We start from the raw sequence: 14415 nt of genomic DNA on the forward strand, positions 1-14415 counted from the left end.
ATACGCGCGTGTACTTTACATACATGTTTGAGTTGTTGGCCATACTATTTATATATTATTTATAGTATCGTTTATCAATTTTATTATGCTAAGTACAGTTAAGTTTATAGAATAGTTTTTTATTAAATGAACAAAAAATGATGACTATCATGTTAATGGTCTAAGCACATTCAGTATCTAGTAAAGTGCACTTGTCTTATTTAAATGATGTACCTTAGTGTGCATGAAATGTTAGCATTCGCCGAACGATGTTTGTTGTATCGCTTTAGCATATGCCAAAGCTTTGTAAGACGATTTTCTGACACATACCGCGCACTGGCCTTGATACTATGCGATATGGAATGCATCGCATTTTAAGAGACTGAACGATTAAGTAAATGGAGAGGTTGTGAAAGTATGTGAGTTTGGTTGATGGATACCATACTGGACTGGTAGGGTTTCTAGCTGCGGGTACTCAAAATTCAAAATCTTTCAATAACAACCAATGAGCTGTAAATTACAGCTTTTATTCAAAATTCAGTCCTACTTTCGCTTGTCTAGTAAATGTATTTTTTCTCCCTTGAGGTGTTTACAAAATCTCACCCCCGAAGAAGCAAAATCTCGCCCCTATAGACAATTTAAGTGCAATTATATTTATGTTTGTATGTTTCATGGCCTTTGATTTGCCTAATGTAAAAGATCGAACTTCATTTCCTGTGACTGCTATTGCTTACACTCAAAGAGCGAACAACTGCAGCACCTTCAGCGCTTTGATTTTCACACTCTTTTAAACTAAATAAAATACATATTAAAGGGACCTTTTCACAGATAAGGCCATGTATTTAAGTTTGTCATTATATGCTTTATATTGATAAATGTAAACATTTGATCGAAAAAGCTCAAGTAAAAAGAACAAAAATAAAATTAAAAAAAGAAAGAAAAAAATAACCCTCAACTCGGCTCTTACAACTGAACCCTGGAGAACAAGTGAATCGCTTAGACCACTCGGCCATTCCTGCTCACACAATGAATAATGTATTTTATACTTTATATAAGTAATCCTCATAGCGTCACAAATTATAACGACAACAACAGAACTCTCCAAATAATTCAATCGTTTCGCGTTGCAACGCTTTATAATTTTCAGGTTTTTAAATCGTCAACAGATGCCTGTAATGGATATTTTAAAGCATGGTAAATGGTTAGTATTACTGTTTCCTCACAAATATCATAACTACAAATAAATTTGTGAATCTGAAACTATTTTTTTTTATTTCGTCAATTTACCCTACCCCTTTGATTGACCAAACACATTCTGGTCGATATAATTAAGTTGTTTACTATCGTGACGTCATTTCATGTTGACGAGGTCATATCACCAAAATAAAGCCATGCGATTGAAAAGTTATTGATTCTGTAGCCATTAAAAACGCTTTAAAATGCTGTATCACATATTGCTATATACAAAAATGCGTAATGTCTGTATTATATTGAAAACAAGGTATAGCATGTGATAAAATGTGATTCAAGCTATGAACGTTTATTGCAAGGAAATTCAATAGGACATAAAATAACGAAACAATTTGTTTTTAGTTTATAATAATAACAACTTCTGTCTTATTCCTATGAATGCTGCATTCTAATGGATAATTTGTTCACGTGACCGGTTTTTCATTTTCCGATGAACCCACCTCGTATGCAATATAAAGAAGTGAAACTCCAGCTGCTGGAGCAGTATTGAATTTTCACTAAAAACAATTAGTTGGTCCTTTATTTAATGCAAGTGACCAATCGCCCAAACAGCACATACAGCACAATACAAACCAACATAAACACAAAATATGAATAAAGCTGGGGTCACCGCCTTGGAGCGGTCAATGCAAAGCATTGGGGGTTTAAACCTGGTTAAAGAGCGCTCAACCTCACACTTGGCCCAGCAATATTCATAATCAATTTAAGTGTAAATAAAATTTAACGTCATAGCATTGTAACTCAAATTAAACAATAATAAAAGGGAATTAAAACGCATTCAATTTAATTACTATTTAATTACTCAATTGCATTGAAGATACAAGAGTAACAGAATTACAACTTTTTGCCGAACGATCAAATAAAACTATTAACAATTGTCAACTACATTCTTTGAGATTTGAGAATATAGAATCATGGAGTTAATATCTCAGATAATCATCGCGCGAATACAGGAAGAAGCAGCAATAATGGGTGTAAAAATACCATATTACATAGCTTGGTTGTTTATGTGACTGCTAAAAAAATATAAATAATTAAATCAAACAAGAAACGCCAATCAGAGAGAAAATATAAATAAAATGGAACGTTATAAACCCAATGACCTCACTGGGGGCTGACGAGGTCAAAGCGTAGTCCGTTTCGCTACGACGTCGGGTATATGTTTTACTACGAAAACATGGTGTAAATACACTACTTAATCAGGCGAGTTCCATATTTTCTGGTGTTTATGGATTAGAGAACGGAATATCCAGTAATGGTAGGTACTTATTTTCAATAACAAACTAATAACAAATGCGCGTAGTTGCAACCTTTAAGTTTATTTTGAGCTAAAATCGAAATATTTTGATTTGAAGCAATGCATAAGGTGGTTATTCTGTTAAAATAGCCTATTACGGTAACTTAAATTAAATAAAACTACATTTTACTTCGACTCAGTGTACATTACACATTTTAAAGTACAAAACAGGTTACGAACATATATTTTAATTATGCAAATTCTTTGTTTCGAAGGAAATTACAAGTCGTTTTATGTAAAGGTTTCGCACAGAGTATGTATTGGTTGCGCAACGAAGTACAAATATAATGTATAGGTTGCTCAACGAAGTTTCTGTATCCATTTCTGGACATATCACATGCAGTTTTCAGTTACTGCAGACTGCCATTTCCCAGTGCAAAAGATGCCGTGCTTCACTGTGCGCATGAACATCCAAACGAAAAGGTTGAACCCGGTGAAAGCCTGCAGAGTCCCGGCAGAGCCCCGGTATACCGTCACTACGCCGGCACTCACCGGGGTTATACCGGCATCAGACCCCGGCAGAGCTGCGGCAACGCCCCGGTTTAACCGGGGACAACCGGGGCTCCACCGGGAAAGTATTCAAATGTTTAATACCTCCGGGATGAACCAGGAGTTACCGGGAAGGACCGGCAATAACCGGCTTGGCACTGGAAACAACCGGGACTGCATCGGGAACAACCGGGACGGTACCGTCAGAGCACCGGTTTACTTATGTAACGTAGCTATAAAGGGACTCTGCCGGCATTCACCGGGGCGTTGCCGTAGCTCTGCCGGGGTGGTTTTGGGCCCCGGTGGAGCTAAGGTGCCGTCCCGGTTGTTCCCGGTACAGTCCCGGTTGTTCCAGGTGCCACGCAGGTCGTTGCCGGTCCTACCCGGTGACTCCCGGTTCATCCCGGAGGTATTAAACATTTTAATACTTTCCCGGTGGAGCACCGGTTGTCCCCGGTCGTCCTCGGTTTATCCCGGTGGAGCACCGGTTCATCCCGGTAGGGCCCCGGTTCATCCCGGTAGATGCCTGATCACGCACTGGGGCTCCGCCGGCATCATAGTGAGACTGGGCCTTAACCGCATTGTAACACGAAGTAAATTTACCGGCCGTCATGTACGCAGTTAACAATAACCTGTGACAGAAACCCACTGCCACAACTTTACAACAATATATTGATTATGCAATTGCGGATTTGTGCCATTGGGGTCCTACTTTCCACACCTTACGGCTGTTACAGGTGTGGATTTTACAGGTACAATCATGTATACGAACATGAAATTCACCTCAAAATTAGTTGACGATTACCGATTTTCAAGAAAATCGCTTTGATATATACAATGTAAAAATCAAAATCCGTATGAGATAAATAATGATCGAAGTTGGAACATGGGATTTACTTTGACATAAGCAGAGTTTCGAGATAAGCGAGTTGGGAATAACGAGAATCGAATGTCATTTGATAAAGAGTACCGTATGCTGAAAACCTATCGTCGGTCTCTATCAAAATGAACGTATAAGGGATTGTCAAAAGGTGAAGATGCGTCATTTTTATTGAGACCGACGACATTAGGTTCTCGACTCTCAACTGTCATCTTATATATGGATTTTCGATTTTAATCGTTTCCTTTGGCCTAGTCGTGAATGTAATTATAACATAATAATGTGCATTACCATGTCGACTGTGCGCTTCGGATCATGTTGTGCCGTTGTTACTACCTCTGTCTCAAAGGAAACATCCAGCCACTCCATGACTCTGTATTAATTTTTTTTCTTCTTTATTTTGCCTTTGAGAGATAACCAATACGTCTTCTGTGAGAAACGCATGCACGCTAAAGCGTTGTCGTAGCGAGGCATATACGTATGCTGTCAGAGACATGATCATGCCTTATAATAATATGTAGCCTTTATTTCTGATAACTGGGTCACCCTACACATTTCTAAACACCCCAGTGGCTTAACAATACATAGATCAATATGGAAATTGTAAAATTGTGTCAATTAAACACAGTTGTAAACCTTAATTGCATTTTTTTAAAGTGAAACTTGACTTCGGTTTGATAAATCAGCGGTCTATTTCATGTTTAACCGCATAAACCAGACACATCTTGGATTATAATTTGATGTAACAGACCTATGAAATGACATTGTGCTTAAATTCAGAGTTTTGTTATTACAAAATCATAATCTTACATGTTTTAAACACAATTTTCGACTTATCCGTTCTCGATGTCATGTGTATTTAAACAATGTTTTCGTAGTAAAACATATACTCGACGTCGTAGCGAAACGGACTACGCTTTGACCTCGTCAGCCCCCAGTGGACCTATGCATGTAGATTACAACTGGGAAAGTCGGTCGTATGACGTCACAAAAATCCATAATGACATAATGACGTGAACAAATTCCAGGGGCAGTACTAAATAAAAATATTAATGGGGCTGTGCTACTAATAAAACAAGTTTAGGTGATTTAATATTAAGAAGCAAATGAATAAAAATGGCAATTCCATTAAAGCGACATTATTGGAATCAAACAGTATATAGGTGTTTTGACAACTGAAGACAGAAATGATTTGATGTACGATTTGAGTCCAAATGTAGTTTACATGCAGATTTGTTTATACGACACAATGACACAATTTTATTCAACAGTGAAAAATGCCTATAATGTAGTATTCATGCAGATTTGTTGATACGACACAATGACACAAATTTATTCAACAGTGAAAAATGCCTATAATATCACTAATGATTTCAAATTTTAAGGGAAGAAAGATATAGTGAATCGAAAACCATCAAACACGTGTTTTAAGTACATAAGCATCGTATCCTTTTGATAAAAACAAGTTAATTAAAGTGAAAAGTTTAATATGAACATTTGGTTTAACATATTTTAATTTGCGGACACGCTTCAAAACATCTCCGTAAAATGATGGATGGGGGATTCCATTAAATAAATGCCATTTTAAAGAAACATTATATTTTGAAATTAAATCACCATACTTAGAGTAAAATCTAGCAAATTTATTTCTTAGGTTATGATACAAAAAGCCTTGTTTTAGCAATTTTTTAGTTAATATTAGATTACGGTCATTAAAATCTTTAATACACAAACATGCTCTGGCATAACGTACCAACTGCGAAATGTAAATACCATAGGAAGGTCCTTTTGGGATGTTGCCATCTAGAAACGGAAAATTCACAATTTCAAAGTTAAAATCGTCCCGTTTGTCGTATAAACTATTTTTGATCAAATTATTATTAATAGTTAAATGTAAGTCTAAATACGCAGCGTCTGTATTGGATATACACGATCTATTTAAGAATAGTTCTTTTGGTTAGATTTTGTGAATATATTGTTCAAATAATGGATTATCTAAATTGAGTATGTCATCAATGTACCTACTAGTAAGGTTAAAACAATTAATCAAATCTACTTGCTTAGTTTTAGATTATTCTAACATAAATTCGCTTTCATAACAATATAAAAAAAGGTCAGCTATAAGTGGTGCACAATTAGTAACCATAGGAACGCCAATAATTTGTTTAAATATTTTACCATTAAATTCAACAAACAAGTTATCCAAAAGAAAAGTAAGTGCTGTACAAAAGTCAAGACCAGTCCAAATGATGTAATTATCTAATATTTGATTAGTAAAAAAAGCTGTTTTAGTGTTTAAAGCTAGATACAAACACTTCTCTCTAGCAAAAGTTTTTTCAATCAAAGAAACAAGTTTGGATTTTATTAAAGCGCGAGGAAGCGTTGTATATAGTGTAGAAAAATCATAAGTACTTACCTGTGACACCTTATATTTTTTATTTTCAATTTTATCAATAACTTCTAAGGTGTTTTTTATTGACCAAAATAGGTTAATATTACTATTTTCATAAACTTTATTACAAAATTTAGCTATATGATATCTCTAAACATGAATATTCATGGCGCTACTTTCTGGTCATAAACAAGTTGCCATAAAGACGTTATGTTTTGCTCGAAACTTAATGGCGTTGTTTTTATGTGTCAATAGCGAAATGGCGTTATATTTTTTGTGCGAACTTCAACGATATACCCGTTTGACGGAGAAAAAACCGAAACTGAAAATAGATTCATACGCTAGATTAAGAAGGACTTTTATGACCCTTAACACAATAAAATTTCAGCTTTAAGATCATTTTTTGTTGTAATTATAAGAATTGAATAGCATTTTCCTGCATTTCATTGGTGTATGAACTTGTCACGTAATCGGATGTACATTAGTGAAGATAAAACAAGTCTCTGATGTCTAAAATATTTCTTTTATTTTACTCTATTCCCTAACACCAAAATTGTGCTATAATAATTCCAAAGTCAAAGTAAATAACATAACGTGTATAATTCCTAAGAGAAAGCGAGGTCCCGTCTGCCTATTTTGAGGATTATTTATACTGATCCCGTTGTGTATTCGCTTAATTCGTGACCCACGCCTGTCAACAAGTAATGGACGTCAATGTGTGTATCTTGACGTATATAGACAGATGATGTATGATCCCTACAGATTTTACACCGCCTGTAATCGCGGGCCCCTATGTAATTTGACAAGCCAATTTGTGTTCACAGGTGTATTCACACCTGGAACACGCATCGGAACGTCAGTCCTCTCGCTTAACGTATTTACCAACCATTTATATGCATTTTACGAGTCACGAATCTTGCTTAATGGATTTACTAATTGCCTATATGCATTTTGCGAGTCACGACCCCCATGTTTTCTGTTAGTTACATCTCGCTGAAATATTTCTATTGACTTTTCATAAAGTAACATATTCATTATAACCCATTACATTACACATCTACATAATCAATTTCAAATTTCATTACACCCTACCCGAAGGTTCTATTTCCTAAATTAGTTTGTTTATACAACAATAACACGACAATAACAACACAATAATGTACAATGAGATAAATTCTATTATTATATATTATATGTATACCCTACCCGAAAGTTCTATGACGTTACACAACTCACTCTTTCAAATGATTTTTTTCTATTATTATATATATTATATGTATACTCTACCCGAAGGTTCTATGGGATAAATTCTATTATTATATATATTATATGTACATTACGTTACACAACTCACTCTTTCAAATGAATTTTTTCTTATTTCATGATATGAAAAAATTACGATGATGTCAACAATTTAAGCATGAGATCTGTACGAAGATAAAATACTGTATAACTCTGAACCAACGAGATTCTAAAAATATTTCCTGTTATGAAATAATGATTTTTTTTTTTTTTTTTTTTTTTTTTTTTGTTTACCAAACTTGGTGATGTCTATTACTAAGTTTACGTCGTTTGAGTTCTAGTAGTATTTGTTTGTATCTCTGTATGTGTGGTAACTGATGTGATGCATGAATGAGGGCTATATCTGGTAATGTCAAATGTGTGAAACAAAATGTACATACACGTGTGTTGTTGAAAGTTCTGTATGGTGTGCCACATGTTGGATGATATCTAAGTTTACAGCAAGGTGTTTGTACTGCTGCTATACTATGTTTTGAACAGAACTTACATAAAAGTTTTGATAAAAATTGATAACGTCTTTGACGTTGGTGACCTTGAGCGAAATATTGTTGGATGTGGTTATGCAATTGAGTGTTATCTGTTTGAGCGAATGTGGTGATTGACATGTTGCGTATTTTGTTTGGGATGGATGTTGAATATTTTAATCGACGGAATGTTTGTAGTGATTCTAAAGAGTCAATGCCGTAGTACGTGAATATTGCTTTGCAAATTTGGTAATTGAGAATGTGTTGTTCATTTGTTAAATGATTGAGCATCTGTTGATGAAGAAGAGGTATGTTGAAATACGTAATCAAGAAAATCAATGTATCCACTTGAATTTCGCCAGATCTCATCATATAAGTAAAAATTGAAACATTATGTTCTTGTTCAAGGGTGGACATTTGTTCAAACGTAGTTATAAAATAATGTATTTCTTCTAATTGAGTTTCTTCAATGGGTAAAGTAATGGAAACTGGCAATTGAAAATTAAATTCTTTGTAAAATCTAAAAAATGATTGAAAGAAAATCGAATTAGTGATCCAAAAAGTAATGTGTACAAAGAGGTCAACGAGGTACATGGTTAATAAATGAAATATATAGTTATAAAAATAAGGAAATGTTTATATCCGTTTCGTCAGTGGACAACACAGTTCTTGTATGTTGTTTTAGTGGACAATAAAGTTAGTGTAGCTGGGCGTCAGCGAACAATGTTGTTCTTGTAGAGTTGGCGTCAGCGGTTGATGTAGGTCTTGTAGACTGGGTGATATTGGACGATGGAGCTCCTGCAGACTGGGTGTCGGCAGACGATAAAGTGGGTGATATTGGACGATGGAGCTCCTGCAGACTGGGTGTCGGCAGACGATAAAGTTTGTGGAGTTTGGTGTCAGTGAACGATGTTGGTCTTGTAGAGTTGGCGCCCGCGGATGATGGGTTTCTGGTAGATTGGGCGGCAGCGTCCGGTAGAGTTCTTGTAGTTGTTGGTTTGACTCTGCGGTAGAATAACTCGTGGAATCAAAATCATCGTTAGATACAGTTCATGGTGTTGACATTAGTCTTGGTAAATTATATACAATGTGGCAATAACACATATTTCAAACGTTCGTTGCAGATTATACGAGTGTTCAACGCATCTTGGTTAACTATAGACAACATCCGAATAATACATGTTCCAAACATTCTTTGAAGATTATACGAGTGTTCAACACATATATACAGTCACAATAGATGAATACGGGTGATATATCGATCGATGTAGTAGTGCACTAAACAATTGTTCGTAGATTTTAGTTTTCAAGTATATCGTTCTGTTCATTATTGACGATAGTAGGTAATATCCAGTAAACAGCCCATGGTGCTGTTTATGGTTCACAACTTGGTTGTTGACAAGTTGTTATCGCCAAGGATCATCCTGGTGTCGTCGTCTGGAAGGATTTGTTACCCTCGTAGAGACGGGTATAGGGATGACAGTGTTCTCGGTCGTTGTGGGGGTGCCGAGGGCTTTTTGACCTCAGACACGAGAGGTTCGTGCGCCACATCACAGGAAGCCACGCCCACATAACCCGGGGGACTGATTTCTCCCAGGTGCATATCATCGTTGGCAGATCGGAATTGGGTAATTATGGGACGATTAGATCGGGTCATACGTTTACATTTACAGTAAATAAGGAGTGCTGCACCAGAACTCAGAGCGGTCGCTACACCTATGATAATGTAACCCCAAAATGGGAAGTCACCTGATGTCTAAAATATTTCTTTTATTTTACTCTATTCCCTAACACCAAAATTGTACTATAATAATTCCAAAGTCAAAGTAAATAACATAACGTGTATAATTCCTAAGAGAAAGCGAGGTCCCGTCTGCCTATTTTGAGGATTATTTATACTGATCCCGTTGTGTATTCGCTTAATTCGTGACCCACGCCTGTCAACAAGTAATGGACGTCAATGTGTGTATCTTGACGTATATAGACAGATGATGTATGATCCCTACAGATTTTACACCGCCTGTAATCGCGGGCCCCTATGTAATTTGACAAGCCAATTTGTGTTCACAGGTGTATTCACACCTTGAACACGCATCGGAACGTCAGTCCTCTCGCTTAACGTATTTACCAACCATTTATATGCATTTTACGAGTCACGAATCTTGCTTAATGGATTTACTAATTGCCTATATGCATTTTGCGAGTCACGACCCCCATGTTTTCTGTTAGTTACATCTCGCTGAAATATTTATATTGACTTTTCATAAAGTAACATATTCATTATAACCCATTACATTACACATCTACATAATCAATTTCAAATTTCATTACACCCTACCCGAAGGTTCTATTTCCTAAATTAGTTTGTTTATACAACAATAACACGACAATAACAACACAATAATGTACAATGAGATAAATTCTATTATTATATATTATATGTATACCCTACCCGAAAGTTCTATGACGTTACACAACTCACTCTTTCAAATGATTTTTTTCTATTATTATATATATTATATGTATACTCTACCCGAAGGTTCTATGGGATAAATTCTATTATTATATATATTATATGTACATTACGTTACAAACTGTCGGGAAAAATACACCAAATTTATGCATAAACGCCGTTTATGCAAAAGAGGCGTCATTTTCCCGACAGTGCATACACCGATGAAATGCAGAAAAATGCTATTCAATTCTAAGCTCATTTGAAAAACAACAAATCATATGTTTCTACATATTGTAAGCAATAAGCAGTAAATGAATACAAGATTATAAGTAATCAATTAATGTAGACATTATAATCATTTTTAAATAAAATACTTTAAAATGACAACACTTTCTTTGTTGATATGATGAAAACAATAAGGCATTCTTCGTGGGTATATATAAGAACCAACAAAACTATGTAATTACTATATTTTCTCAAACATCATGTTATCATGTTATAAAAAGCCTTAAAAGTATTTGGTTATATCATAAGTAGTTTTTGCGAGCACATTCTGTGAAGAAATACATACTTTCATGTTAATTTTCATAGTGATAAAATAAAATGGTAACCCACATGTGTATTAAGTTTTGATACTTTATGTGGATCCGTTGCTGCAGTTGCCGTCTATACCAAATTCCTTCTACATGTACCGCCTAAACGCAGATATAGCCATGCATTTACCCACGAGGAATGCCTTATAAGTTGACGAATCACGTGGACCAGTCCACTGCCAAGGCCAGATATTGCGTTAATCTTTCGAACACTAATGGGCGATACGGTAACGTCACCGAACCGACTAGGGCATAGCTACAACCACGAAGGCGGTTTCTTACCTACTAAATCTCTAAAAATCCTATTTACCCGTTGAACGGAATATCTTGGCAAAGGGCTTAGTTTGAGAACAATTTAGACAATTATAGACAAAATCTCACGCGGCAAAATCACATAGCGGTTTTGATTAACGTGGTTTCGGTTTCTTTTTAACTGTGACATTTCTCGCAATCGCGAACTGTCATTGGTATTGTGCGATCCAAAGTCGCCAGCGTTCAGGTCATCACCGTCAGCGTTCATGTCTTTAACGCCAGCGCTCAGGTCATAACCACTAGCGTCAGGTCATCACCGTCAGTGTTCAGGTCATCACCGCCAGCGCTCAGGTCACCTCCACCAGCGTTCAGGTCATCTTCGCCGACTTTCAGGTCATCAGTGCCAGCGTTCAAGTCATCACCGTCAGCAATCAGGTAATCACCGCCAGCGTTCAGGTCATCACCGTCAGCGTTTAGGTCATCAGTTCCAGCGTTCAGGTCACTACCGCCAGCGTTCAGGTCATCACCGTCAGCGTTTAGGTCATCAGTTCCAGCGCTCAGGTCACCTCCACCAGCGTTCAGGTCATCTTCGCCGACTTTCAGGTCATCAGTGCCAGCGTTCAAGTCATCACCGTCAGCGTTCAGGTAATCACCGCCAGCGTTCAGGTAATCACCGCCAGCGTTCAGGTCATCACCGTCAGCGTTTAGGTCATCAGTTCCAGCGTTCAGGTCACTACCGCCAGCGTTCTGGTCATCATCGCTATTAGGTGAATCAGTTCCCCACGGTACTTGTGCTGATGCGGCTACAATTCTTTAAAAAGAAGTTCACTTCACCATTTCATTTTTAACATTACTTACAAAGGTGTGCGACATTTATCGTTATTGTTGAAACATATATCGGCAGTTGAAATTTTTGCGACATTTATCGTGAAAGTTGCGACATATATCGTCAGAAGGATTTGCGACATAAATCGGTGTTTATCGTCAACGTTGCGATAAATTTCGTACCCTGCGACATATAACGACGATGTGACATTTAACGCCGCTACAGACATTTCATTTTGTGGTAGAGAGGACCCAAGACATTCCACACATACACACATACATGCAACAAATATTATTAGTTTTAGGGAAACAAAATGAAGATATAACAATTACTATTGAATCTGTTCATATAAAGTCTTATTAACACTTTGCCACTTAGATACGTATTTTGACGCGTTTATAGTCCCTTAACAAGTTTTATTCAACTGAAGACCGTTCTTACTAATTTCAAGTTTTTAAGGTTTCATTTCCAATTCTTAGATACTGAAGAGCACCAGCAGTATAAAACCTGAACAGACTAAGAGTAACTCGCAGGCTGTTCCTATGTATTAAGCTGTTTGCAAATAGCCATTTTCACTTAGTTTCTGAGTGGGAAAGGTTTAACTGTGTTTCTGTGCAAGTAGCTTCATAAGTAAAACTCCTGTCAGATCTATGAGAGGACCAATGAAAATCCACGAAAATAAGAGTATAACAAATGGCATTGGTTGTACAGTATGCAATTTAAAAAAGATGGTCGAGCAAGTTCAGCCAGATAATGTTTAATTCAGGTGAAATAAAAAATATATTTGAGTCTTGTGAAATAATTTCTGCAAATGAATGTTTTACTTTCAAGCCATCACTTAAACGGATGACAATTACAAAACTTGCTCTCATCAATCGATTTTTTAACACGCTCTTTTAGGGAATTCCATACTTGATGAAAGTCACTGTGAATTGAGTAAGATTACTTGCTACATGATGAGTCAAAGTGTGTTTCAATAAAATGATAAACACATAGAGAACAAGAGCTGTTACCATAGGAGGACATATACCCCCGAAAAACTATTTTTCGTAACCTTAACGCCGACCCTAAGTTCAAGGTCAAGGTCAAAGGGGTCAACATTTGTGTGCGTATGGAAAGGCCTTGTCCATATTCACATGCATTCTAAATATGAAGGTTACATCTGAAGCGACATATAAGTCATGAACATTTTTTGAAACCTAAACGCAAAGTGTGACGGACAGACAAACGGACAGACAGACGGACAGACAGACGGACGGACGGACATGCGATCACTATATGCCCACCTTCGGGGGCATAAAATAAGTTTAAATTACTTAGTATCAATAAATAGTGTTTAATTCGTATATGTTTGAGTGAAAATGACATGTAAATCAAGCGGTTTATTTATTTCGTTTTCGTGTGTTGACATCTTTTATACATGAACGTGGCATTTATAGTACATGTACATTTATATCGATTTGTGTGTTCCCATAAGCGGTCAAAGAAATCAATAGTTATAGAGGTTTATCAACTTAACCATTAAATGATCAGAGCAATATTTATGTACGAAAATAAATAAATTAGTACTTACATGTATGGAAAGTGTGTACACCTGCTCCGATATGTAGCACCAGTACAAATACAATCCGTAATTTAACTCCAGAATAGAGTTTTTCGCACGCTTCCATCTTATTTAAAAAAGCTTTTCGTCAGATCCGTTAGTAATCGCATTTAATTATACATACTATGCAACATGATCATTTCAGAAATACCCTAACGGTAATTGTGGTTATCGTTTTATCCTTAAGTTATTTATGAGCATGCGTAACAGTGTCGCGAAAGCAAAATCCGTGTATTATCCCTTTAAAGATATCCGGTTGGTTACCTAAGCAGAGTTTACCTGCCGTATCGATCTTAAATCGCCGTGAGTCACGGCAAAATGTCGACTGCGATTCGCGTAGATTCAGTGGTATGTTTTCAAACTTAATTAATGTTGACAAATTGTAGAATATGTTTTTATGCGTGTTCTGTGGTGAAGCGTCCGTCTTATTGTAGCAGGGTTCGGTATAAGGAGAACTTATACTGCCTTGCAGTATGAGCCAGCTTTTATAGCGACGCGGTAGAGTGTCTGCCTGATTTGGAACCCGGAGGTCCCGGGTTCGATCCCCAGTATGGTCGGTGATTTTTCTGGCTGGGTTACATTATTTTTAAATGGGTTTTACAAACCTAATGAACCTAATAAATGTATTTGTT

General features: G+C 36.5%; 1 protein-coding gene across 1 annotated transcript in view; it reads right to left on the minus strand.

Annotated features, from left to right (window-relative positions):
- LOC127871204 (fibropellin-3-like) overlaps positions 1–14194 on the minus strand; it is a 30497-nt gene extending 16303 nt beyond the window's left edge. The window contains exon 1 of the mRNA XM_052413943.1: positions 13754–14194. Within this exon, the coding sequence (XP_052269903.1) occupies positions 13754–13850 (97 nt within the window). The 5' untranslated portion in view covers positions 13851–14194. The remainder of the gene's footprint in view (positions 1–13753) is intronic.
- Between the last annotated feature and the right edge of the window lie 221 nt (positions 14195–14415).

This window comes from Dreissena polymorpha, chromosome 3 (genome assembly GCF_020536995.1).
Source record: "Dreissena polymorpha isolate Duluth1 chromosome 3, UMN_Dpol_1.0, whole genome shotgun sequence".
Lineage (NCBI taxonomy): Eukaryota > Metazoa > Mollusca > Bivalvia > Myida > Dreissenidae > Dreissena > Dreissena polymorpha.